Source organism: Penicillium antarcticum (genome assembly GCF_028974205.1).
Source record: "Penicillium antarcticum strain IBT 31339 chromosome Unknown utg000006l_segment0_segment0, whole genome shotgun sequence".
NCBI lineage: Eukaryota > Fungi > Ascomycota > Eurotiomycetes > Eurotiales > Aspergillaceae > Penicillium > Penicillium antarcticum.
In genome coordinates, this window is record NW_026695304.1 from 2,710,049 (window position 1) to 2,736,070 (window position 26,022).

At 49.3% G+C, this 26,022-nt stretch overlaps 8 protein-coding genes across 8 annotated transcripts; 5 read left to right on the forward strand and 3 right to left on the reverse strand.

Annotated features, from left to right (window-relative positions):
- Positions 1-2,309: 2,309 nt before the first annotated feature.
- On the forward strand, positions 2,310-2,840 carry N7508_007099 (uncharacterized protein; the record flags this gene model as incomplete). The annotated part of the gene is made up of 1 exon (XM_058465163.1): positions 2,310-2,840. One exon carries the CDS (start codon positions 2,310-2,312, stop codon positions 2,838-2,840), a length of 531 nt encoding a protein of 176 aa, XP_058319016.1.
- Positions 2,841-3,896: 1,056 nt separating this feature from the next.
- N7508_007100 (mannose-ethanolamine phosphotransferase GPI13) lies at positions 3,897-7,183 on the forward strand (the record flags this gene model as incomplete). The annotated part of the gene is made up of 2 exons (XM_058465164.1): positions 3,897-4,087; positions 4,192-7,183. The coding sequence occupies 2 exons, from the start codon at positions 3,897-3,899 to the stop codon at positions 7,181-7,183; spliced, it is 3,183 nt and encodes a 1,060-aa protein (XP_058319017.1).
- Positions 7,184-10,756: 3,573 nt separating this feature from the next.
- On the reverse strand, positions 10,757-15,409 carry N7508_007101 (putative GTPase activating protein (Tsc2); the record flags this gene model as incomplete). Its single annotated transcript, XM_058465165.1, has 1 exon — positions 10,757-15,409. One exon carries the CDS (start codon positions 15,407-15,409, stop codon positions 10,757-10,759), a length of 4,653 nt encoding a protein of 1,550 aa, XP_058319018.1.
- A 743-nt stretch (positions 15,410-16,152) lies between these two features.
- N7508_007102 (putative CTP synthase) lies at positions 16,153-18,141 on the forward strand (the record flags this gene model as incomplete). Its single annotated transcript, XM_058465166.1, has 5 exons — positions 16,153-16,190; positions 16,252-16,284; positions 16,336-16,438; positions 16,493-16,558; positions 16,620-18,141. The coding sequence occupies exons 1-5, from the start codon at positions 16,166-16,168 to the stop codon at positions 18,139-18,141; spliced, it is 1,749 nt and encodes a 582-aa protein (XP_058319019.1). The 5' UTR covers positions 16,153-16,165.
- Positions 18,142-18,484: 343 nt separating this feature from the next.
- Positions 18,485-19,593, reverse strand: N7508_007103 (uncharacterized protein; the record flags this gene model as incomplete). Its single annotated transcript, XM_058465167.1, has 5 exons — positions 18,485-18,950; positions 19,010-19,182; positions 19,235-19,378; positions 19,426-19,494; positions 19,540-19,593. The coding sequence occupies 5 exons, from the start codon at positions 19,591-19,593 to the stop codon at positions 18,485-18,487; spliced, it is 906 nt and encodes a 301-aa protein (XP_058319020.1).
- A 180-nt stretch (positions 19,594-19,773) lies between these two features.
- On the forward strand, positions 19,774-22,131 carry N7508_007104 (uncharacterized protein; the record flags this gene model as incomplete). Its single annotated transcript, XM_058465168.1, has 4 exons — positions 19,774-19,839; positions 19,887-19,975; positions 20,027-20,388; positions 20,438-22,131. The coding sequence occupies 4 exons, from the start codon at positions 19,774-19,776 to the stop codon at positions 22,129-22,131; spliced, it is 2,211 nt and encodes a 736-aa protein (XP_058319021.1).
- Positions 22,132-22,297: 166 nt separating this feature from the next.
- N7508_007105 (uncharacterized protein) lies at positions 22,298-23,630 on the reverse strand (the record flags this gene model as incomplete). Its single annotated transcript, XM_058465169.1, has 2 exons — positions 22,298-23,119; positions 23,184-23,630. The coding sequence occupies 2 exons, from the start codon at positions 23,628-23,630 to the stop codon at positions 22,298-22,300; spliced, it is 1,269 nt and encodes a 422-aa protein (XP_058319022.1).
- A 686-nt stretch (positions 23,631-24,316) lies between these two features.
- N7508_007106 (sugar porter family MFS transporter) lies at positions 24,317-25,915 on the forward strand (the record flags this gene model as incomplete). Its single annotated transcript, XM_058465170.1, has 2 exons — positions 24,317-24,432; positions 24,490-25,915. The coding sequence occupies 2 exons, from the start codon at positions 24,317-24,319 to the stop codon at positions 25,913-25,915; spliced, it is 1,542 nt and encodes a 513-aa protein (XP_058319023.1).
- Between the last annotated feature and the right edge of the window lie 107 nt (positions 25,916-26,022).

Consider the following 26,022-nt stretch of genomic DNA (forward strand, 5'->3'; position numbering starts at 1 on the left):
TTTACTGTGTACCATCCCTGGAAAACAGGTTTGAGAGACTTCCATAGACTCACCCAGCCCCTTACTTCACTCCGTCACACTGACCCTTGTTCCCAAAGGGGCATTGGTATCTAACTCTTTAACATCTGGCATTGGCTGGTATCTGCCATATTATCTGCCATATCTCGGTATCTGTGGCATTGCCAGGGCTGGTATGGAGCATGTTCTCAACAGTCATGACCGTGTAATCCCAGGCCATTTTGAAAGGCCGAGACAGGGGATTTTGATCCTTGCACAGGGGTCGCACAGGTCGAGTGTCAGACCATCACTCGCATTTGGATTTCCCCGGATCTTTGGCTTGCCTTGCGTCCGATTGCTGCTAGATCGTTGCGATCCCTTGGGCTTCGTTTTTCCCGTCGGCCTTTTCTCCGGGATTGTGACAGGTCACTTTTTGGTGGTGGTGGTGTGTGTTGGCCTCTTGACCGCATTATAAAGAATCCAGTGTGGGAGAGGTCATTGTTGACAAATTGACAGGGTGGCGTACGGAGTTGGTTGGGTTTTTGATCTTGAGTGTCAGGTCTTGGCTAGTACTTAGTGCTGTACAGAGTACAGTCAGTTTAGTAGAGTAGATCTCGGTATTTGTAAATCTATTTGATTACATCTTGATTTGAGTGATATATCATGACACTGTATACTAATTCATTCTCTGCCGCTCTAAGCACTAATAATAATACAAATACTGACACTTACCTGGTCAAATACAGGTCAGTCGATCATGCAGTCGGGCAGGAAAGTGTTTCAAAATACACAGCCCAATTGACACTACAGCTACTGATCTGATGTTCAATGACTGTCTAGGTGAATTGTACATACGTGGCGACGGGAGTACTTGACTACGTATTAGTATACCTCAACCCCAGCCTATTCCCCCACAAGACAAAGCACCCTACTACTGGTACATACAAAGTTTACAACAGCCTACCTACTGTGCTTGTAACTGTATATTTGCTGGTGGCCATTTGCACCCTGGTGACCGCGTACTAGTGCGGTGTGTTGCCGATGTGGCGGTCAAACCATGCGAGTTGGATACATGCAGTTGAAGTGATTGATACATTAAGCATCTGGCAAACACAGTAGTAAAATCTTGCAGTTTAGATGGATGTGTCTAGATATGCTTAGTTTAAATGGCAGACTATTGATTCCAAACTGTCCGAGTCGAAGTTTGTGTGCAGATGGTGGAGGTGGTTATCTGTATATATATTCCGCACCACCGCGCTTATAACATAGCTTCGACTCAACTATTTCTATTTTCTTTGATTAATTTACTATCTGTTTAACATGATATATCATGAATGATTTATGATTTATAAACACTCGCACAATGGCTAATTCTACCAGTATTGCATGTTTCCTATGTGGTTTTGATGTACACTTGTTAGGCGCTCACCTGGGCACTTAGGCTTCAAGTGTAACAAACCATCACATCACACTGACATTCCCTACACCGTTCGACTTACAACACTTCCTCCTACATAGGATGGTTTATTTTAATTCAAAATGGCTGTTTATTATTCAAGGGTGAGGCATATAATAGCGTTGTGTACTGTGGATTAATTTCCCATTAATGATTCACTGAGACATTACTGCTTATAGGTGTGATAGTGCATTGGCGCCTATTGTGCTACCTAGGCAGCATTGCGGTGAACGTGAAGTGAACACGACACACGACACACACACTAATATAGGTCTTATCGTGAACATGAACACTACTCTATAGTGGACTATACTAAAAGTTGGCAGTGTTCTAGCCATAACTGGAGACTGGAGCATAACTGGCCATAACTTTAGGGGGAAAACAAGGAAAGAGGCCCCCCCGAAGGGTCCGATCTCCAGGCACCTAACGCTGATTGGCCAACCCCTGGGGCCAAGACCGTTCGTTGGTGACCGGGCAACGCTAAGCTTAGAACAGCTTAGCACGCGTTAACAATAGAATTCTAGGTCTCTCTGCCCTCTGACCTCCCCTTCTCCCCTTTCTGCTTTCCCTTCATTCTCTCTCCTCCATTCCTTTCGCAGGTGTCAGCTTCACTCTTTTGGCTCACCTTGCTGTCCACTCTTTACTAAGGTTCAATCTTTGGTTTCTAGCCTGTTTTGACCCTTTCCCCCCTGTTCACCCCCCCCGGATTCAATCCGTGTCATTCGTTAAAACATCGACGATCTTTCCAAATACAACCAATTTCGATCCTTCTACTTGGTATCTGACGCCTATCGACTATCGACTATCAACACTCAAGTCTGACTTTCGACATCGACATCCGACAAAACCCGCCAAGATGATGAATCTCTTGCCCCGACTCGTCGCACGTGATGACAACAATGGTGGACTCTCCAATGCTATGGTCGACCTTCTGATTGCTCTCCTCGTTCTGGTTCTGCTCGCCCTCGCTCTCGTTGGTGGTCTTATGGTCCTTCGCCGCAAGCGTACCTCGCGCAAGGAATCCCTGCTCCCCGTCTACAACGGTCAAAGCCCTCCCAACAACCGTCGCTTAACCATTTCTACGAATAAGAACGACTCCGTCCTAGTGTATGACGAGAAGCGCAGCCTTATGGAGAACTCCGACAGCCCACCACCTAGCCCTGTGCCCGAGATTCGCATTACATTCCCCGAAGAAGAGGATGAGAGCGGCAAGCGCAAGTCTGGCCGCATGGTGGTAGTTCGTATCAGTGACGCCGGCAGTGTCGGCCTGGAGCCTTGCCATGAAGAGCTCCCACCCTACCAGACCAGCGATGCCGACCGCTTCCAGTCTCTCGACATTGAGCGGATGGGCGGCTTGAAGGAGAAGGAAATGAAGACATACTCCTAGAGGACTATTGGCATCCAACTTAGCCATTGAGCTTGCCCGCAGTGCCGCTCACCTCCACTATCTTCAACGACTTTTCAAAAGCATGACCACCCCCACCACTACATCCGTTCCGATTCTACCTTACATACCTATTCCCCGTTTTGGCCTGATGGCTTGCACATATGCGGATTCAGTCTTTGTTCAACCGGCTTACCCCCATCTTGGTTTTGGAGCTATCCTCCACTATCTCCCTGGGTACTTCGGCCCACTTGACGGAAGCTGGATCATTTATAGCGAGGGCCTGCCGATTTTTCTGCTTTTTGTTACCTGGCGTTGCTTCTTGAGCCTGGTCCCCCATATCCCTTTCAACCCTGTCACGTTCCTAGGGTTCGGAATACATGCACGTGACATTTTTGCTATATTTTCCTTCTCCACACCCCTTTAGGGAGTCCTAGTTTATTTTTTTAGGACCCCCTCTACTTTTCTTCTTCTCATGTGCCTTTTCTCCGGTACCCGGCAGCTGGATAATGTATGTACTTAGTCCTCCTATGTTTTGCCATGGCAAACTCGCAATATCTTTTTCTGTGTGTATCGTGTGTATCTGTGTGTAGTTGTATCCACCCGGCGAATCAGAATCACCGAGTCCGATCTCCCCAACCCGTCCGTTCCGCGACGTCAGAGAACCTCTATTTCTTTTTTTTTTTCTTTAGCAATTCGCTAAACCTTTCATTCCGGCTTAGCCATGTACATGCTATAGCTTCACTATTAATAGGGAAGCCGTTACAGAGACGAGCACAGAAAGGGGTTCGACCTCCGTAACCTCTATACCTCCGACCCTAACAGACCCTCATTACCTCACTCTACCTATCTTCCCCTCCTCGAATGGACCGGACTTAAATCGACCCCCGGCAAAACTCGTGCTTGCGCTGCCTCCGGCTTCCCTTCCCTCGATTACTTTCTCCGGACACCGTGTCCACCCCTCCCGGACTCCTCGGCTTTATACTGAGATCAGACCGGACCGCGACTGGCGCGCCAGACATCGATTTCAGAAATTAGCACGCGCGCTTTTTCGTGGATATGGCTGCGAACCCGCCTCCAGGGGCGATGGGTCCTCTCTGGACACCCAATGTCTCGAAAAGTGGCCCGAAGAGTCCGGCTGCGCAGTCTAGGCACAAACAGACCGGTGTGTTAGATCAGAAGGCGCTGGCGCTGGAGGATGAATTCAAGACGAAACATCTTGGTGTGCTGGGTGTTTTGGCGTGGATAATGTGAGTGGGATATTTCATGATTTGGCGCAGCTTGAATTTCAGGGTTCAAGCTTGCAGACTGGAGGATTTGAAGAAAATGTCGAGCTTACATTGGATATTCGCAGGCTTTTACATGTTGCCGGTATATATCTGTTCACAAAGGGATTCCTTCTTACGCGCATGGTTCTGGAGAATAAATCCTCATGCGATGTTTTACCTTTCGACGATGTCTTAAATCAACCGCAGGGCGCGCTGGGAAACCAGGAGAAGGGTTGTTGGCATGAGAAGACTTTTGATAAGGCTGTTGTTATCATTATTGATGCTCTTCGCTATGATTTCACTGTTCCCTTTGCTTCGAAGGATGAGAGTGAAACTGCTCATCTGTTCCATGATAATATCCCCGTGCTTTACGAGACTGCTGTTCAGAACCCCGCCAACGCCTTCCTTCTTCCGTTCATTGCTGATCCCCCGACGACGACTCTGCAGCGTTTGAAGGGTCTGACAACTGGCACCCTACCCACCTTCATCGATGCGGGGTCCAACTTCGCCGGGACAGCTATTGATGAGGATAATCTCGTTGCTCAATTACACCACGCTGGAAAGAGTCTCGTTCATCTTGGAGACGATACATGGCAGTCTCTGTTCCCAGGCTATTTCAACGAGAACCTTACTCACGCGTATGACTCATTCAATGTCTGGGATTTGCATACAGTCGACAACGGCGTCACAGAGCATCTCTTCCCACTGCTCAACCCCCAGAACAGTACCAAGTGGGACGTGATCTTTGGCCATTATCTCGGCGTGGACCATGCCGGTCACCGATACGGTCCCAACCACGCTGCCATGGCATCCAAGCTACAAGAAATGGACCGTGTCATTCGACAGATTATCGCAGCTCTTGATGAGAAGACCCTCCTCGTCGTCATGGGTGACCACGGCATGGACGCCAAGGGCGACCACGGCGGCGAGTCCGATGACGAAGTCGAAGCTGCGTTGTGGATGTACTCCAAGCGTGGTATCTTCGGCCGAACGAGCCAGGATACAATCCTCCCACCCAAGTTCGCACGTGACCGCTTCGTTCCCCAGATTGATCTCGTTCCGACTCTGTCCTTGCTCCTTGGAATGCCTATTCCATTCAATAACTTGGGCTCTCCTATTGAAGAGGCTTTCTCTGGTGCTGGTGGTAATAACTGGGCTAATATGGCTACTGTTAACCGGTTGACTTCCGCTCAGGTCAAGAGATATCAGCACCAGTATGGTATTGCTCGGGGTGCTGGTGATGACAAGGAATCTATGTTGCTGTATTCTGCTGCCGAGGAGGAGTGGAAATCTGCCTCTAAGAGTTTCTCGTCGAAATCGAGTGCTGCTCGTGCTAGTAATGAGCTCTATCGCAAGTATCAGCGTCATACTTTGGATGTCTGTCGTGGTCTGTGGGCTCGCTTTGATGTGCCTAGTATGATCCAGGGCGTTGTAATTCTCTTCGCGGGAATTATTCTATTGGTTATCTATGCACGAGGCTTGAAGATGGATCGGACTCAACTTACTCCTCGCTTACTTTCCTTTGTGGGAGCTGGAGCTGGAGCTGGAGCTGCTTCTGGCACTGCTTTGGGGTTGATTGGGTTGACTGAGATGACTGTCATTGATTTTGTTGTGCTTCTGACTGCGGCTGGAAGCATCATTGGAGCTCTGCCGGCTATTGTCAAAAAGCCGACGAACTTGACTGTGCCTCTTCCCAGTGGCATGTGGGGTTGGCTTGCGTTCTTCTTCACTGTTTCCCAGTCTTTTGGATTCGCTTCTAACTCTTACACCATCTGGGAAGATGAGATCCTGCTCTTCTTCCTTACTACCTTTGGTGTATGCGCTGGCATCTCCTCCATGCGCCAGAAGCAGACCACAGATCGTGTCCTCGGCGTCTACCACTCCGTCCTTTTCGTGATTCTTGGTCGTGTGGCATCTTTCTCCCGCCTCTGCCGTGAAGAACAAATGCCCTTCTGCCGCTCGACCTACTATGCCTCCTCAACCTCCTCCATCTCCGCCCCCTGGCAGCTCGCTATTCCCTTCCTGGTGACACTCTTCCTCCCAAGCGTAGTCCGCTCCTTCTACGTCGGCTCAAAGTCCTACGAAGGCGCCGCCTACCTGTGGATCGGTTTCGCCTTCCGCCTAGGCCTTTTCATCACCTCCCTCTTCTGGATGCTCGAAGGCGCCGACGACGGCGAATGGCTCCCCATCAGCAAAGAAACCCTCAAATCCGTCCGCGTCTTCCTCGCCCAACTCGTCCTAGCCCTAGCCCTCGCAGCAGGCACGGGCGCATACCTATATTGCAAGCCCTGTGTCAGCATAAACGTAACAAAACAACCGGAAGACCCAACCACCCCTCCAGACCCCATAACCGCAGGCCAACCACAAGGCCCGCGGACAACAGTGACAATCCTCGGCTTCGGCAACGTCTACGGAACCCGCTTCTTCTTCCTAGTCATCAACTTCGCCCTGGCAACAATCCTCATGCAAAAACCAATGGGCCAAGGCGCCATCGCCCTCCTCCTCTGCCAGATTCTCTCCCTCCTCGAAATCCTAGACACAAATGCCCTGACTATATCCAACTCGTCCATCGGTCCCATAATCCTAGGCGTCCTGGGTTCCTTCTACTTTTTCAAGACAGGCCACCAGGCTACCCTCAGCTCAATCCAATGGGAGACGGCTTTCATCCCTCTCTCAACTATCAAATACCCCTGGTCTCCGCTCCTTGTCATGCTCAATACCTTTGGTGCTCAAATCCTTGCCGCTATCGCTGTTCCCCTTACCGTTCTTTGGAAACGGCCGCTCCAGACTCATGATCGTGTACCTGCGTCTGAACCATCGAAGAATCCTGCTACGCGTCTTCTCTCCGATGTCGTTCAGGCGGCGAGTACACACATCCTCTATCTAGCAACTATCAATCTCGCGACGACGATGTGGGCTGGTCATCTCCGGCGCCATCTTATGCTCTACCGCATCTTTAGTCCGAGATTTATGATGGGGTCGGTTGTTTTGGCGGTTGTGGATGTTGTCCTCATGGTTGTTGCTGTTGGTGGTGTGAGGTGGAGTACCCTTAGTGTTGGTGAGGTCTTTGGTTGGTGATGGGTGAGTGTTCTTTGCATTGGGTGGCTTGGTTTTCTTTTGCATTTCTTGCCATTGTCATATCATCTCATACCTTGCGATGTCTTTCCTTTCTTTTTTTTTTTTTTTTGGATGATTTGAGTGATTTGATTGAATCGCTTGGTCTTTGTTGGCGCGCTTCTGCTTCCGCGCTGCGCTGTGACTATGTGTACATGCGCTTTTATCTTGTAACACCTACCTCACCTACTCATTCTTTTCTTCCATTCTTTCTCTTGTCTTGTTATCATTTTGTTCTACTATATTTGTTGGTACTTATAGACTTATAACTATAATTCTAGTCCTTAAAGTTATATGTATCCAACTAAGTAGACATGATTTAGTCTGCTTTGCAGATGGATGACAGCTTAAGATTTGTATCTCAGCATTCCGAAGGAGATAATGTCCACGGAATACACCAAGCCCTATCAATTATACCCGAACGGCCAGCGAAGCACTTCATATGTATACACTACACCCTAGAGATATAAAGATATACGAAATGGAAATACACAAAATGACAAGCATGAATACGGCCCACGGGCTACGGTAGCACTGAGGCGTTTGGATGGGTAGATGACACGAGCATCATTGCTGTCTCAAACAGCTACGAAGAGAATGTCTGGCTTATCGAGAAAGCTCTTGAGAGAGCCGATCAGTGGGCCAGACGTCATGCAGCGAGATTTGCACCCGACAAATTTGAACTAATCCACTTCAGCAACCCGAAAACAACACCCGTGGTATCTAACACCATTACAGTGGTGCCCAATACCACCGCCATTGTTCCCACTCCCTCTCTCGGCCCTTCGTCCTCTGAGACAGACATCTGGACTGTCCCGGATGACCCCTGTGGACATGATCAAATGCCAGTGGCAATGCCAGGCAATGAACCAGTCATTATACAACCAACCGAATGTGCCAAATACCTCGGTGTTTGGCTTGACAAACAACTCAAATTTGATACACACCGCAAGAAGCTCCTTGCAAAAGCAGCCGGCAGCCTGGAAGCCTTACGAGGCATCTCGGGGTCTACGTGGGGTGCATCATTAATGTCTATGCGTAAGCTCTACCAAGCAGTTGTCGTGCCTCAGGCTCTCTAGGGCGTCTCTGCTTGGTACTGCCCTACAGCACGCTCAATGCCGGCATGGGAAATGACGCGCCTAGTCAATGAGCTAGTGAAGTTGCAAAAACGCGCAGCTGTTTTGATCAGCGGCGCGTTTAAAAGCATCTCCACTGCTGCATTAGACATTGAGCTCTTCTTGCTCCCAATGAAACTGCGCCTACAATAGTCTATCGAAGAATGCGCCATTCGCATCCTCACCGGACCTCAGTGGGCCTATCCCCGAACGGCAAAAATAGCAAGGAAGCCGATCGAAAGACGTCTGGGTGGATGGACACCGTTGGAAGCCCTAGTCTGGAGGAATGGACCAATCAAACTCAACATAAAAACGAATATAGAAGGTGCGGAGAAATGGGAAGAAAGAGCTGCATTCGTGCTGCCACCCTAGGAGAGACGTATCTTATGTTACATTGAACCCTCGGAGGCTGCGAAAGCAACTCATGAAGCCATCATCCAAAAGAAGTGGACTAAAGTAGGAAGTGAGACTTCCTTGATATATACGGACGGCAGTGGCTTTGAAGGCCACATTGGTGCGGCTGCCGTCAACATCTATGACAGTGATACCGTTATCTCAGACCGCAGACATCTCGGTACGGGGAGACAGTCCACGGTGTACGCTACCGAGCTCAGCGGCATTGAGATGGCACTAGCAAGGGCGATAAAGAACAACAAGGCAAAACCCATAAAGGCTCGAGAGGTAACCCTCTTCTCTGACAGCCAGGCCGCCATTCAGGCGGTCCAGAACCCACAACGACCGTCGGGCCAGTACGTCCTCGGGGTGATATACGATCGCGTACGGACCCTTCGATCGAGACACTCGTCATTTGTTACCCTCCGCTGGATCCCCGCACATAACGGGGTGCCTGGCAATGAAGTTGCCGATAGTAGTGCGAAACTGGCAGCCATCGAAAGTGCGGGAGGTGCGACCGACGGAGGGGCCGGATCGGATAAACCGACGATCCGACTTGCTGCCGCCGCCAAGCGTATGGTTCGGGCCCGTATTCAGGACCGCTGGCGGAAGCAGTGGGATGCGGAGAGGACTGCCCAGCCGACAAAGCGCTTGGTGGAATGGCCGAATAAGAAGGTCCTACGTCTATACGAAGGCCTATCTAAACCCCGCTCATCGATCATAATACAGATACGCTCAATGCGTATTGCGCTGCGGCACTTCCTGTACAAGATCAATGCAGCGGATTCGGACAAATGCCCGTGTGGAGAAGGCTCTCAGACCCCGAAGCACGTCTTGCTTCAATGCCAGACCTTTAGTGGTCTAAGAAGAGAGCTTTTTGATAAGCTATTTCAGGCCGGGGCTTCTAACCATACTGACTACGACACTCTAGTGTCAGACCCGCTGGCGATCCGCTACGTCGCCAAATTCATGCATCAAACCGGCCTACTTGCTCAGTTTCAACACACTCAGCAAGAAGAGTCCGATGACGAAACTGGAGATCCTGAGATCATGGAGCAGAGTCCCGAAGACGCTGGGTACTCACCACCGCCTGCGCCGACGTTTGAGGAAGGAGAGAACCTCACTCAGCTATTCGAATATACTATACCGGACTGGATTAAGACCCATGTTCGGCCTGATGAACGATAATCAGCAATTGAGGCTGAAGTGAGGATGTCGGAGAACGGGGTTTGATCTTGCTGCAGCAGAGACTGGCTGGCATCTAGATCGAGAGGTGTCTCATGGGATGTGAGAGGACAGGGGAGGTGGACGGTGCATCCACGCATTCATTTGTATCCAGTGCTTCCTAACACTGGATCTCTCATTTGTACGGGCTTCTTATTTGGGTATGGGTTTGGCTTACATGTAGGGCTGGTTCTCTCTCTCGCTTCGAGACTAGCCCATTCTTCTGTACTGGAGCATGATCAGGCGTACGGGACACGAGTTCTTGCTTCAACTGGAAAGAAGCGCCTGCATAGCTATTCGATACTAGATAGGCTGCAACAGGTTAATAGAACTTTGATTGATTGATTGATTGATTGACAAGCATGAATAATTCCCACAAACTAAACCCCTATCCTAATCCTAATCGCTAGCAGAAGAAATGAAACCGGAACAAGGGCCAGATAGAAACAGAAACAGAAGAGACAAAGCAACAACTTTTGGGGCAGAGAAGGGGTATTCACAAATGCGACAATTGTCTGACATCACGAAAAAAACACAAAATGATGTACATGAAGTCGTTTCTGGGGTCATTTTTCATAGAGGGGTCTGTCGTATATTTTTTGAAGGTGGAAGGGGATGGAGGAGAGGGATGGAAAAGGCAAAGAGGGATTAGGGAGGAAAGAGGGGATATGATGAGTGTGGAGTATGGAATTTGAAGGTTGATAGGTAACAGAAGGAGTGGAAAGGTGGGAAGATAGAGCGAGAGAGGTAGAGAAAGAAATATGATCGTTTTATCAGGGTGCCAGTTGACGGGATTCTCGAACAATCAACGAGACCATCGGGAGAAGTCTAGGTTCTGCAGGATGTTCGTGTCTGCCGCTGCATTCCACTCTGCCGCAAAGTCGGTCTGCACCTGGGGAGTACGCGAGGGCAGTTCCTCAGAGAAGATGTTGGCCTTGGTACCACGACGCTGGCCAGGGTATGCTCCTTCGGGTTCGGCGGGTTGCGCCTGGGCTGTAAGAGCACGCTCGCGAACCTTTTTGATTTCACGCAGCCGAGTGCGCCATGAGGTTGTGTGCTCACCACCCTTATTATTCCAGACAAGCGAGAAGACGGAAGCGTTAAGTGCAAGAATGCGTACAAAGGCTGCCAAGTTCTTGCCAGAGATGACCTTCGGTGTTGCAGCAGGTGAAACATCGGGGAATCCGGGCTTGCTCATCACTTGGACACTGTAGAAGAGGTTCTGCGGGTTGGTTTCACCTTTAACGTTGTCATCTTCATCGTAGGCAATACGAGACGACGGAGTGATGACAATGTTGATGGAATTGAACTCGGACGGGATTGTGTCAAAGTTGAACGGCAGGTTAGACCGGTTGAACACAATGGTGACATGGTTATTGCCAATGTTTCGCTTCTTGTTGATACAAGCTGGGTCATGCTCAAGGTTCGTAGGCATCATTGTCGCAACGTGGTACACGATTTCGGTAACACGATCTCGCCAAGCGTAGGTATCTTCTCCATCGGTATCGGCATATAATCCTTGCGGGTTAAATTGAGGGTTCCGAAGAGACACTTTGGTTCCTAAGCCGGACAGCAGATGCTCGTAGTCCGCAGATCCTCCAGTGTTGGCAAGGATATCTGCCTCCTTGGTCTGGCCATTACCGACGTAGACAATGCCGATACGGTGACCATCCACAATGTCGGTTCGATCAAAGTTGCTGATCGCACGGCGGGTGATATCGTCTTCTGGAACCGGGATAGGCTGCATGACCGTTGGCGTAGGGAAAGCAGTTGCAGTCAATTGGAGCATGATGTGACTTGGAAGCACGGCTGTATGCATTGAGTCGGAATGCAAATGGGCGTCGGGTGTTGGAGGCACTTGATGTGGCAGAACCGGGGCGGTTCGCTGTTGATAGACAGAATAGGTGGTTCCTGATGCCTGGCGCTTGGTGATTTGGGATATGCCAGATACTCCAGCAGTCTCCACGGTAACAATACTCATACCGACAATCCAAGACTTTTTCGCAACAGGACCATCCTCAGGGGAAGGAGGGAACGTTTCAAAAGGGATGGTCTCTCCGAGATCCGAGTAAGCAACTCGCTGCATCAGATCAATCAAGACTTGACTTTGTTCTTCAACCACCTCCTTGCCGTGTTCGTCGTGGTAAATGAGTCTGCTCGTGATCCAGTTCACATGTTTAGGACGGTCCTGCAGTCTCAAAGACAAGAACCAGAAAACCATGACATGGTAGGTGAGATTGGAAATGTATTTAGACATGCCGTCTTGTGGAGAGGGTTCCGTAGTCTCGGCAGTTTGGGACAATTGAGCTGCTTTGTATCGCTGCTCCCTTGAGGTCTGCAAAAAGCGAATGCAAATTCCAAACACAGTGCGGACTTCTTCTTCGCGCAAGTTGACGTACACATCTGGTAGCCGCGCAAGCAAAGCCAGGAACTCCAAGATATGGACAGCGATGTTTGACATGGTAATCACCTTGGACATCCTATCAAGAATGCTGGTCAATGATTTGGTCACCGACATTGGGATCTCGTAACAACAGAGCGACAGAGCTTGAATGCAACCACGGGAAGTGCCACCCCATGATCCGATGATACCCTGCATGAAAGCACGAACAAGGTCATCCTCTTCACTTTTGGCAAAGTGCTGGTGATAACTGACGAGCATGCAAAGTGCATCGAAGATACAGGCAGCCACATCGCTTTTCTTCAACCCAGTAGTCTCAGGAGGTTCGTGGAAAGTGCCGTTCTTGACTTGATCACAGAGAATGCTACGCAAAAGCGTGACCTGAGGAATGGCGTCTCTGAAAAAGTCTTTGTTGCCAAGCTGAGGTCCCAAATGGGTAAGAACATAGCTGTAGACATCCCAGTTGGCCTCCCGTTGCAGCAGAGTGATTACAACCTCGAGCCACATCTTGACCTTCAGTACTCCTGTGATAGCTAGTTCTGGCGCAATCGACTCGGCAGACTCAGTGGGGTTGGTTGGCTCTGGGTGCGTGTATGCAAAGACGACGGGGCTGGACTCTCCAGGAGGTTGCTCAGGAAGCACTTGCGGGAGAGCATATGTCCATGATGGAGCAGTCAGCTTCGAACCACGGGCAGCGATAGAACCACGTCCTGGAGCCGACTTTGAAATCGATGATTCTCTTATTGGAAGCTTTGCGTTGGGGGAGCCTGGGAAAGGATCCTGCTGGGGAGCTTCGCGGACAGTAGGGCTGTCGCCGAGGGCATGTAACTTAGAGCCACCGTCGAGATTCCGACCCAGAACGTTCATTAAGAAGTCATTCTCCGAGGTTGATATGACCGTAACAGACCCATCCGAGTCACACCGCAGTCGGAAGAGTAGCTTCAAAACAGTAAGACGGGAGTCCGTTGGGCGGGATGCAGACTGTGCAATGCCGAGGAGTGCCTCAAAAACCATCACGGCTTTGGTGAAAGAGTGATTCAAGGCACGAAGCATCATCTTTACAAGACCAACAGCACAGACGTTTGTCAGACTCAACTCCAAGACACTTGCGCTCGTGGTGGATGTGCGGCGGGGAGGAGATGCGTAGCTTGAGGGATCGCGCGGTTCGTCTGGGCTCGAGTCTCTTTGCATCGGCGCCCCAATAACGTCTACTAATAACTTGAATGTTTCGTCATCACTGTGTTGGATGGCCGGGTCAGTCAGCAACGAGACAAGCGACTCTAGGAAAAGAAGATCGTGCTCCGTCGAGAAATCTCTAAGCAAAAGGTTAAGAAGACCGTGCTCCTTGGAGAAGATCGAAGCTTCGTGGTCCGAAAGAGCATCTTTCAGCGTGTCCAAGGCTAGAATGCGAATGTCCGAGCTCTGTTTACGAGGTTGAACAAATCGTTCAATAAGCTCACGGCAATGCTGGACCCATGATGAATCTTCGCGCGGCTCACACAGTTTGTCCTCTCTCATCAAGTGGATGATGAGTTCAGCCTGTGTAGGCTCGATGTGCTGGTAGATCTTCATGAGGAATCGACCGGCGTGCTGCTTTTGCTCTTGGTTGAGGTGTTCCCACTGGTTCTCAAGGACGGAAGCGATCAAGTTGAGATTTGTGAGAATGTAGGATTTGATGTCTTCGGTGGGCTTGGAACTGGCTGAGATGGGAGAGATGGCTGACTCTTCCACAACTCTGCGAGAGCACAACACTAGAAGGTCGGCAAATGCCTTCCAGTCACGTGCCAAGGCAACACGAAGATAGTCTCCTTCTAGGATGTTGAGACATAAATCCAAGATGTCTGAGTCCACCCGACCATCGTCCTTCTGGGCAACCACTTGCAATGACTCTATCAACTGATCAAAGGGTAGTTGGGGCATGCCATCTTGACCATATGCACGAACAAAATCCGAAAACACATAAATCGTGCCACGAAGGACATTCATGTTACGAGTCTGTTCAACAGCACACGATTCTCTTAAGAACTCGTGGAGAGTGTTCACCATTTCTGCTTGTCTGCGAGACTTGGCCAGACTGCGCACCGCTCGAGATGTGGGCCCAGAGAGTGCCTTGACCGATGCATGAATGCTGCAAAGAACTTCGAGGAGAATGGGAAAGCTATTATCGGGTACATCGGCATACATGATCACCGCATCAAATACAGACAAAGAGTTCTTGATGTCTGCTGCGACACTGGTTCTCCTGCATGTGGTGAACGACTCCATGAGAAGCATTTCAATCTCCTCCTGTGTTGGCTTCTTTCGCTGTAAAGTGATCAGGTCTACCGCAAACTGGAACAAATCTCCCAAAGCTGCTTCGTCGTGACTGATCCCGGCCGGTTTGATGACCTTCCCTTTCTTCGCCTTGGACCGCGCCGTTGCGATATAGTCATAGAGAGGAACGATCCATGATGAGATGATATGGAGGATTGAAGAATTGGCGAAATCCAATTTCCTACCATGATCCGACAAAGAGATCAAGGCTTGCACGCGTGCAGAAATTACTTCGGGTACTGTTGGGGTGGCTATCGATTCAAACACTTGACGTCTAGCTGCTTGAGACAGATCCTGACGTGCTGCAATTGCCTCTAATAATTGGGCACCACTTCTCTGAGCATCCAAATCACGCTCATGGCGCAAGAGATGTTCGCCTGCTTCCCATAGCACAACGGACTGCTCGGAGCTAAACCAGGGCAAAGTTTTTGACAAATTCTCAGCCTCCTCAATCGCCCGAGTCAAGTTTTGAGTTTGCGACAAGTGTTGAAGAGACGTGTCAAAGTCCGGGCCACTGGGCGTGTCCGACGAACTCGACACGACACTGCCGCGATGCATTGATTCGAGTCCGTAAATAAGTCGATTGGCGCTGCGACCGTCAGTGTGCGATAGCGAATCACTGCTACTTTCTTGCAAGGAAACCGGAGAATGAGATTTCGGACGTCCGACACCTAGCGTCTTGAAGACATCTGCGAAAGTAGAAGGCTTGTGTTGAGGTACTGGTGGAACATCGTCGGAAGACATCCGCCTCACGGCAGAGATGATACAATATCAGGCGCACGGGTGTCTAAACTATGCAAAGAGTCAGTATATATGGCATCATGTATTGCATCATTTATGATAGAGCCGATAAGTGGAAACTTCTCCGCTTTCGTGAGCCTCATTGGGATCATTGAAATCTTGGAGGAACTCGCCTTTTTCAAATTGACAAAGAAGAACGCTTTACCGCATGGGCAGCTGCTAGCAGCAGAACTCGCACATGTATAGACAGAACGGATAACAAGCTAAAGGATTGAGAATAAACACTGATCGGCAATGAAAAACAGTGAATATCAGAGCCCCACCAGGTCGATGACAGCAAGTGATGTGATGCCAACGGAGGGGAATCGGGCGGGCTGTGGCTATGGAATCATCGGAGACGAGGTTATTCCAGCCCAACCTTGGAAGTCACCTGCTACCTGTCTCACCGCCCTATAGATCGGGCATGAAATATTCAGGCGGTGAGATGCATCCACTGTATGTCACGTGCCTCGCCGCTCATCAGGCTGGCAGAAAAAGTCAGCACAGAAATCTGCAAAGTGGGGGGCGGTGAACCACAGGTAGCGATTTACAGCTTCATTTTTTTCGGTTTCCATTCTCTCTTCCCCCCCGGCAGAAGCCAGGAACGGCACCCTACATTTCTTTTTCCAAGGGTTATTAGTGGCACTCGAGATTCTTTTCTAATTTAATCTCAACTCTCATCTTCCTTGTCTCGATCGGTTTATTCACCTCATCGCCAGGATGAAGTACGTCGTGGTTTCCGGAGGTATATATGACTCATTCTCCATTGAAGAAGGAAGAAACAGTAACTCACATGTATATTTTAGGTGTCATCAGTGGCATCGGAAAGGGCGTAATTGGTACGATCCTCTCATTCGAGCAGTGAAGAACCTTCCTAATACTATGTCCAGCCTCGAGTACCGGTTTGCTGCTGAAGACTCAGGGTGCCCGAGTCACTTCCATCAAGATCGACCCTTACATGAACGTCGATGCCGGAACCATGGCCCCCACTGAGTATGTGGATTCAATCTCAATATCTGAGTACTGTTCCTAATAGCAATTTCTTAGGCACGGAGAGGTGTTCGTGCTGAACGATGGTGGCGAGGCGGATCTCGATCTTGGAAACTACGAGCGGTAAATTTTCCTCCGTGACGTGAAGCTAAGCGACGAGAGGCTGATAGTTGGCCTACTATAGGTACCTTGGAGTCACCCTCGGAAGGGATAACAACATCACAACTGGAAAGGTCTACAAGCATGTGATCGAGAAGGAGCGTCGGGGTGACTATCTTGGACGCACTGTCCAGATTGTGCCTCACTTGACTGACGCTATCCAGGAATGGATTGAGCGTGTGGCAAGAACCCCTGCCGATGACACCAACGAGGAGCCCGATGTTTGTGTTATCGAACTTGGTGGTACTCTTGGTGACATTGAGAGCGCTCCCTTCGTTGAGGCTCTTCGTCAGCTGCGTCGTCGCGCTGGCAAGGACAACTTTGTCCAGATCCATGTCTCCCTGGTTCCTGTCATTCACGACGAACTGAAGACTAAGCCTACCCAGCAGGCTATTCGTGACGCTCGCTCAGCTGGTTTGAGCCCAGATTTGATTGCTTGCCGTTGTGAGCGTCCTCTTGACAAGGCCACCACCGACAAGATTGCTATGTTCTGTCAGGTTGAGCCAGAGCAGGTGATTGGCGTGCACAACGTCAACTCCACCTACCACGTCCCTCTGCTCCTTGAACAGCAGGGCTTCCCCAAGGTCCTGGGCAACCTCCTCAATATGAGCAAGGTTGAGATCACTCAAGCTCAGTTGACCAAGGGTCAAAGCACTTGGAAACAGTGGAAGACCCTTACAACTGCCCAGGACCACACATTTGAGACAGTCAACATTGCCCTAGTTGGAAAGTATGTTTCTCTTCACGACTCTTACTTGTCCGTTATCAAGTCATTGGAGCACGCGTCTATGGCTTCTCGCCGCAAGCTCAACATCATCTGGGTTGATGCTTCCCACCTTGAGACCGAGTGGGAAGAGACCAACTCCAAGGAGTACCACAAGGCCTGGTATGATGTCCACACTGCCCACGGTATTCTGGTTCCCGGAGGTTTCGGTACCAGAGGTACCGTCGGAATGATGCGTGCTGCCCACCACGCCCGTACCAAGAACAAGCCTTACCTCGGTATCTGCCTGGGTATGCAGATTGCTGTCATTGAATACGCCCGCAACGTCCTCGGCCTCGAGGGTGCTAACTCTGTCGAACTTGACGAGCGTACCTCCCACCCCATCGTCGTGTACATGCCCGAAATTGACCAGGTGAACCTCGGTGGAACCATGCGTCTGGGCTCGCGCCCTACACTCTTCCAGGAGAACAGCGAATGGTCCAAGCTCCGCTCTCTCTACGGACTTGAGCGCACTTCCATCGATGAGCGTCACCGCCACCGTTACGAGGTGAACCCAGAGTACATTGAGAAGCTGCAGGATGCTGGTCTCCATTTCATCGGCAAGGATGACCTTGGCGAGCGTATGGAGATTGTTGAACTTAAGGAGCACCCCTGGTTCGTTGGTGTCCAGTTCCACCCCGAGTACATTTCTCGCGTGTTGGCACCTAGCAAGCCCTTCCTTGGCTTCGTCTCTGCTGCCGCTGGCTGCTTCGATCAGGTCAAGAACATGTCCCAGCAGAAGGAAATGGACTTGGCTAACGGCGTTGCCAACATTATTGTCTAAGCATATTGAGGGTTTCGGAGTTTGTATTTGTCACGAAAAAATATTACGGTTATAGAGAATTCAATCAAAGATACATTATTTGACTAATTTTACCACGAAAGTTCGGTAGGTGATTAAAGCTAAATGGCCTTGACTTGGGTAGAACATTGCTTCACCCACTGGGTAGTACACTCTCCGCTTGATGCTTGATGCACCCTGATTAAGTCGTAATGACTTAGAAGGCACAATGAAGCAAGATGGAATCTCGTTTAAGTTGAATATATGTATCTTTTACTTAATCAAATTCACTGCCAACATAACATACATATCTTAATCAAATCTATTCTTTCTATACATTTCCGAATCACCTGTGTGTCTTAGGAGACAAAATGGCCGCTACTTCTTCGTAGACAGAGAACACGATGCCACCACTCAAAAGCAGTCGACCTAGTCGCATAGAACTACCCTTCCAGAATCCACGAACTCCATAGTCGCGAATGACACTCCGAGATGCCTCAACAACACCAACACCCTTAACACCTTGCGCCCGTGTCTTGATCGTGTCAAAGGGTTGCGTGGCGTAGACAGTAACAACACCCGCCACGGCGCCGATTCCAAACGTCGTGAACACGTTCGTCTTGACATTATTTGCTTTGACAGTCTCTTTAAGAATATTGTATGTCCCCATCCGAACAGCTGATGTTGCTGATTGCTTCATTGCGGTTGATAAAAGACCTCGGTACAGCTCTGTGATACCATGTCTTTGGACTAAAACTTTGGTCGCATGGAGACTTGATTTGAATTGTCGAGCTCCCTTTGCATCGTCAATTCTGTGTTTGAATCAGTCACCTTGAATCAAGGATCCTAAACCATGATAGGGGTAACGAACAGTGCGGTCTTGATTCTCTCCGTGGGGGTTACTGCCAGTACACTTTCTACAGCTCCTGCAAACATTCCAGCTAGCATGCCCCGGCCGGGTGAGAGAACCCCATGCTCGTCGTTCAGGGAATTGCGGATTGTATCGTATGACACAAAGCGGACAGCGGCTTTTGCCGTGGTTCCCTATTTGCAGGTCAGTATTGAGCTTAGGGTCGAAATAGGATTAGGAACGAACGATAATGAGAGTTGAGCAGCCCATGTACAAAGCACCGACGCCTTCCTGCTTTGCGACTTGGCAGATGAGACGTAGGGGATTAGACGTTTGGACAGCACTGTTGTCTAACAGCTGAACGCGAGTCTTGGAGTATTCAAATGGATACTGTATGGAATTAGTGCTGTACAGGCCTGCGTGACCTCAATACTGACCGTCATGGCTGCCTCCACTCCACCTGCAATTCCGCCAGCCACGAGTGAGACCCATTGAGGCGTATTAACCTGGACTGGGTTAGCTGCAGGATCTTTCTGGGAGTGATGACCTACCCGTTGCGGTTTCTTTGCCTCGGACTGTACCGAATGAGAAGCAAGTGCAGCCATAGTGTGAGATGGAAGTAATCAGCCGTTTTGGCGAGTAGTGGGATTGGCTCTCCTTATACAACTCGAAGACGTTGATTGTGGGGAAAACGTGGGGAACGGAAGGAGAGTTGCCGCGGGAAAAACGTCCCGTCCTGTATATTCTCTCCTCAACCCGCGGAACAACTTGGCCTCTCTAACACAATGGAAAGAAATACTCCGCCCAAGCGAAGGGCTGTCAAGGCTTGTGCATTTTGTCGACGTAGAAAGGTAAGCCGATATATGTGTTTAAAGTGCCATGGACTAATGGGAGTCAGTTCCGCTGTGACAACGAACGGCCGGTATGTTCCAACTGCAAGACATATGCACAAGACTGCATCTACATTGCAGGACCAGATAAGCCGAGGTACGTCATCGACTACACACCCTACTCTGTACCGCCACTAAGTATGTGAAGACCAACAAAAGCTCGGCTATCTCATTTAGAAGCCGAAAATGAAGAACTTCGACGGCACCTAAGGCGTGTTGATGCTCGCTCAGAAGACAGAAGAGATGTAGCCGAAGATAATCCGTCTCAGTTAAAGCAGCAGATACAAGGTCCCCCGGAGAGTCCGAGTGCAGATGTAAGTGCCGATCAGCGCCAGTCAGCTGTATCGCGCATATTCATCTCGCCAAATGGGGACTCAAGTTATCATGGACTCACGAGTACACTTTTCAGCGATGCATCGACCGATCAACATGGCCATCCCCGGTCTATAGATCCGAAGATACCAGTAGAGCATATTCGAAAGCAGTTGATCGGGGAAGCTGCCTACCAACGTGAGATCCCCGGTCTATGGAAAATTTACACCATCTAACATTTGAGTAGGGCAGTCAGAAGCATTGAACTTACGACAAGGGAAATTGGACTTCGATGGAGTCGACCCAGAGCTTGGAATGCACCTTCTATCTCTACATTGGAATCGACAGCATCATTCCTTCTTGATTACATATCGCCCAGCATTCATGCGAGATATGGCCACTGGAGGTCCCTATTTCTCCAAACTCCTCTTGAACGCGATTTACTTCGGCGCGTCAAAATTCAGCAACCGTCCTGAAGTTCGTCGAGATCCGGATGATGTTCGCACTGCAGGATGGACATTCCGCCAGCGAGTGAAAGAATTGCTGGGCAGTGCTCTTGACCGAAGTGAGATAACAACGATCCAGGCCCTGTTGGTGATGACCAGTTCGTTATTTGCCTTGGGAGACGAACGCAGTGCTGCGTGGCTCTATGCCGGTACGGCATTTAGAATGATCATCGATCTCGGCATGCATGTTGATCCCACTATGCTGAGAAATATGCGGCGTCTTTCAGATGAAGATATCGAGATTCGTCGTCGAGTTTTCTGGGGTGCTTTTGTCATGGATAAGATCCAATCTCTATACCAGGGTCGTCCTGTAAGCATACAGGAGTTTGATACAAAGGTGTCCCTGACACTTTTGGACCACTATGAGGAACTTGAGCACTGGCAACCTTTCGCGTATACGGATGTACAGTCATATCCGGGATCTCCTGCTTACAGCGTTTCGACCTTCACGCAGCTGTGCAGGCTATCGCTGATATTGAACTGTATCTTGAACAAGGTCTACTCGGAGCGAAGCTCAAACCGGTCATCTCAGGAGTTGGTCTCCACATTACAGGCGTTAGATGCACAACTCAACACATGGCATGACGAACTACCAGATCATCTACGCTTCCGCTCTTCAACAATACAGATTACGCCCCCACCTCACGTCCTTTCTCTCCTGGCACTCTACAATGTACTTCTCATCCTTTTGCACCGACCGTTCGTGGCAGAAGGGCATCTCCACACAACCGATCCATCCGTGGCCATTAGCTCGTTTACTACTTGCACAGCGGCAGCAGCTCGCATAATTCACATCCTACAAGCATACGATCATGCATTCTCAATCAGACGGGCTCCTTATCTGATTTCATATGCGACATACGTTGCCGCCACGATCTATGTTCGAGTTGCTGCTCAAAGGGAAGCAAGTAGTAGAGCCCATTCAAATCTTTGGACATGTCTTGACATCTTTCAGAAGAACCAAGCAACTAACTGGGCTGTCCGCCGTGCCAAGAATGTGATTGTGCACCTGATGGATCGTATGGGAGTTGATCTGAACATTCGGCACAGAGAATACGAGGAGGCCAGACCTGATGAAGATTCAAGCGAGCAAAGACGTGTTTTAGAAAGAGAAGCTTGTACTGGTAAGGAGGGTGTCAGGCAAACGCCTTTGCCGACTCGGATGACACCACCTGAGACAGAGGTCTCGGAGTTGGATATGGATATGATTATCCAGAGCTTCATTCGACAGCAGACAAGGACAAATGATGAACAGCTGTTCGATGAATCAAACTACAATCCTACGTCTGGTACTGCAATTCCTCTTGGGACGCCTGGTGTCCTCGCTCCCACTGTTCTTCCGGGATATAATGATGCATGTTTTGATGCGCAGTTTGACGATGATATGCTGTTTGGCTTCAACGGTTCTGTTCAGGATAGTATGCTGTATAAATAGGGATTTATTATCATTCGATTATTATTTTGGTTGCCGATAAGACCTAAGACGGCCAAGTTGCACTGCTTGTTATTGTTGATAGGTGGTTTATTATTTACTCAAAGAACCTATTTTTTTCCCTCTCCACTAATAAGTAACGTGTAGGAGTATCAAATCTAGCTATCTACTATGCTCGGTAGAATACATTTCCTTCAAAAAGCCGACGTGCCGTTCGAAAGACAGCCACCTTTTCCACATTCATTTCGCCTTCATGGTCCATTCCCAGCATCGTCTCCACAAATATCACCCCAGCAGAGTGACGAATGCCAATTGGCAACGGCGATGCAATATCATGTCCGTTCAAAGACATCCCATGCTTCGGCACTCTATCCATTCCTTTCCTCCCAGTTATATCCCACGCAACAGTTCCATGAACCGATGCAGCCGCTCCGAGACATACAGCACCAGTTAACTGAAGACTTGCATGGGGCTTACCCATAGTAAAAGCAAGAACCGTAAGATCTGCCTCCTTGTCATCTTCAGCCGTCGGAGACAAAAAAGCAATCTTTGGAGTCCCTCGCACTAGGCCCGCTGTCTCTATATCCGCGGCCAGCCCGAACCGCACAGCGCCTGTACGGCGAATATCTTCGACAACGGAAACAAATTTCGTATCGTTTGCGTCAGGCCATGAGGGGTGACCTGTAATGGAAATCGAAGATGAATCAACCAGGACAAAGGGATTCGCAGCGTCAACCAGACTAACTCGCACATCAAACTTTCCCACGGATGGTGAATCAACAGTCAGGATTTCCTGTGTTGCCCCGCTAGGAAGCATTCGACCTGTCATGCTGCCTCCTGGGTTGAGAAAAGCGACTTTGATAGGGCTCGACGTGCCTTGGACACCGGGAATACGAAAGTCGCCTTCTTCCTGGAAACCTCCATCGGGAGCTACTTGGACTGTTTCCACTAGAGTCTGTCTAGTGTTTGTGTTGAGGATTCGAATATCAATCTGAATGAATCGGTTAGTAAGTTCCAATTAGACCCATATCCATTCGAAACGCAATTGCCCTTACCTCTGTCTGTTCCGGAATCGCCCTTACAATGCCCTCATCAAGCGCAAAAGGCCCAACACCAGAGGCGATATTGCCACAATTCCCAGACATGTCAATCTTGGCTTGATCAGGCGCTACTTGGATGAATGTGTATTCGACATCAACATTGGGGTCTTGCGACTTCGCAACGACTGCTACCTTTGATGTCGTAGATGTAGCGCCACCAACCCCGTCAATCTGTTTTGCATTTCCACCTTCAGAGCCCATAGCTGATACCAGAATGGGTTCCCAAAGTTTGGTCGACGCTGGAAGGTCTTTTCGGTGGATGAAGAGTCCCTTTGAAGTGCCTGATCGCATCCATACTGCTGGGAAAGCCTTTTTGGATCGCCCAAAGAGCTTTCCATTGATATGGTGGATGTTTTGTAGCACGGGGGGCTCCGTGATAGTGATTGAGGCTGTTAGGGTCATGATGTTGCGACGTTGGGTGCTTTCGATAGATTGTTTCTTTTGCTTTTGGTGGGTGGTGCCATGATAAATAGCTTGACTTAATTATTTGCCGTTTCCGTTCTCGACTTTATTTCCTTTGCCATTCTTGTGGAACTCATGTCTTTCACGTTTGTGCCGGCTCAAGGCTCACCCATGGCATTGTATATTCCGCGGGTATAAAACTCCATGGCCAGTCTCGTTCCCATGCTTCTTTTGGAGAGCCGATCTCAGAAATCTGTGTAAGTGATATGTGGTGATCACAAGGAGGAAAACTTTGAAGAGTATCACATCAATTATCGGCGGTGAAAACTGGATTGATTGGACATGTATAGGCATATCTATGAGATTTGTATTCGCAGAAGTCTACCTAGCAATATCCAGCAACATGGTCCAAGGTCTTGACGAGAACTATCAGACTTGATCCTCCAAGTATCAGAATAACTATCATAATAGATAGATACTGGACATGGAGTCTTTTCAAATCCATCTGCGGCCACGGGATCTCATATGCCGCGGAAGCTCAACAACCCCACCTCTGTTCCTTTCAATCCCCGGAAAATTGATTCTGGGGTCCCCAGATTATCGACATGTGCCGGGTATATAAAATGAGATCTCCCATGGGACTGAAAGATTGACATCACTATTTGTCTGTACCTACCTCCGACACCATGCTTCGGGGTAAGACGCTCCACCTCGCGCAGCTGCTCCTCACAGTAGCACCTGCATTCATCACCTACGGATATAATCAAGCTGGAGTGGCGCCACTTGCAAGTCTGCAGTCATGGTAGGATTGTCCTAGCAATGAACATTGGGATAAGTCACAAAACTGACCAACTTCCAGGGTCATACATTTCCCAGAAATTGACACAGTCGGCACAGAGGGTGCAATCAAACAGAGGAATTCGACACGGAAGGGTGCAGTCATTGCCTCTCTTCAACTGGGCGCCCTTATGGGTGCGCTCTCATGCGCCTACTTTGGTGATCGCCTTGGTCGACGCAAGACTATATTTATGGCTGCTGTTATCACTATCATTGGAGAATTGCTGCAGACTTCATCCTATGATATAATTCAGTTTACCCTTGGCCGAGTCATCCTGGGGATTGGCATCGGGCAACTCAGTGCTACTGTTCCGGTGTGGCAGGCTGAATGTAGTTCAGCGAAGCATCGTGGCCAACATGTCGTGGTTGATGGAATCTGCATGGTACTGGGCTTCGTGATCACCAATTGGGTGGATTACGGCTTCAGCAAGACGAATGGAGAAACACAGTGGCGTGTTCCATTGGCGCTGTCTTTGATCTTCCCCCTGACCATTCTTGGGTCTGTATTCCTGCTGCCTGAGTCACCACGATGGCTGGTCTTCGTATCTAGAACGGACGAAGCAGCAAAAAGTTTGGCGGCTTACAGAGATCTCTCTGTCAACGATGAAGCAGTGCAGACAGAAATTGCGACTATAGAATCGTCTCTGGAACTCACTGCACAATCAAAGAGCCTCACGTTCCGAGAGCTATTTCTAGGGAGTGATGAGGAACGTCTCCTATATCGATTTGCTCTCTGCCTCGTCATTCAATTTTTCCAGCAGATGTGTGGCGGCAACCTGATCTCGACTTATATCTCGACAATTTTCGAGGAAAACCTACATCTAGGCTCAGAATTGTCTCGAATTCTCGGCGCCAGTGCACTGACATGGAAGTTTGTCTGTAACTTCATCCCCTTCTTCGCAATTGACCGACTCGGCCGGCGCAAGGTGTTTATCATTAGTGGTGCCGGCATGTCTCTTTGCATGATAGTATTGGCTATTACAACAAGTTTCGAGAATGCCTCTAGGGGACTGTCAATTGTGTCTGTGGCCTTCATCTGGCTTTTCAACATGTTCTACCCAATTGGCTTCTCCGGCGCAAACTTCCTTTACTGCACCGAAGTTGCTCCAATGCGTTTACGTGTTGCTATGTCGTCTGCATCCACGGCGAATAAATGGCTTTGGAACTTTATCGTGGTGATGATTACACCTGTTGCACTTGACACAATTGGGTGGAAATACTATATCATCTACGCCGTCATTTCGGCGTGCATTCCTGTCACAGTATATCTTTTCTACCCAGAAACAATGGGTCGAAATCTCGAGGCCTTGAATCATATTTTCCGCGATGCCCCCTCCCCTTGGCATATTGTAGCTATGGCAAGAAAGCTTCCTCAGGGAGATTTGCCAGATGTGCATATTCAAGAGCCGGGGGAGAAGGTGATGGTGGAGCTGAAGGAGCATGCTTAGGCTGCACTAAGAACGGCAGCCCCATTTGATTACCTCTTTGTGCATATCTTTTGGGATTACGCTCGACATATGAATTTCATCTCTTCTTGCAAGTTAGAATAATCTTC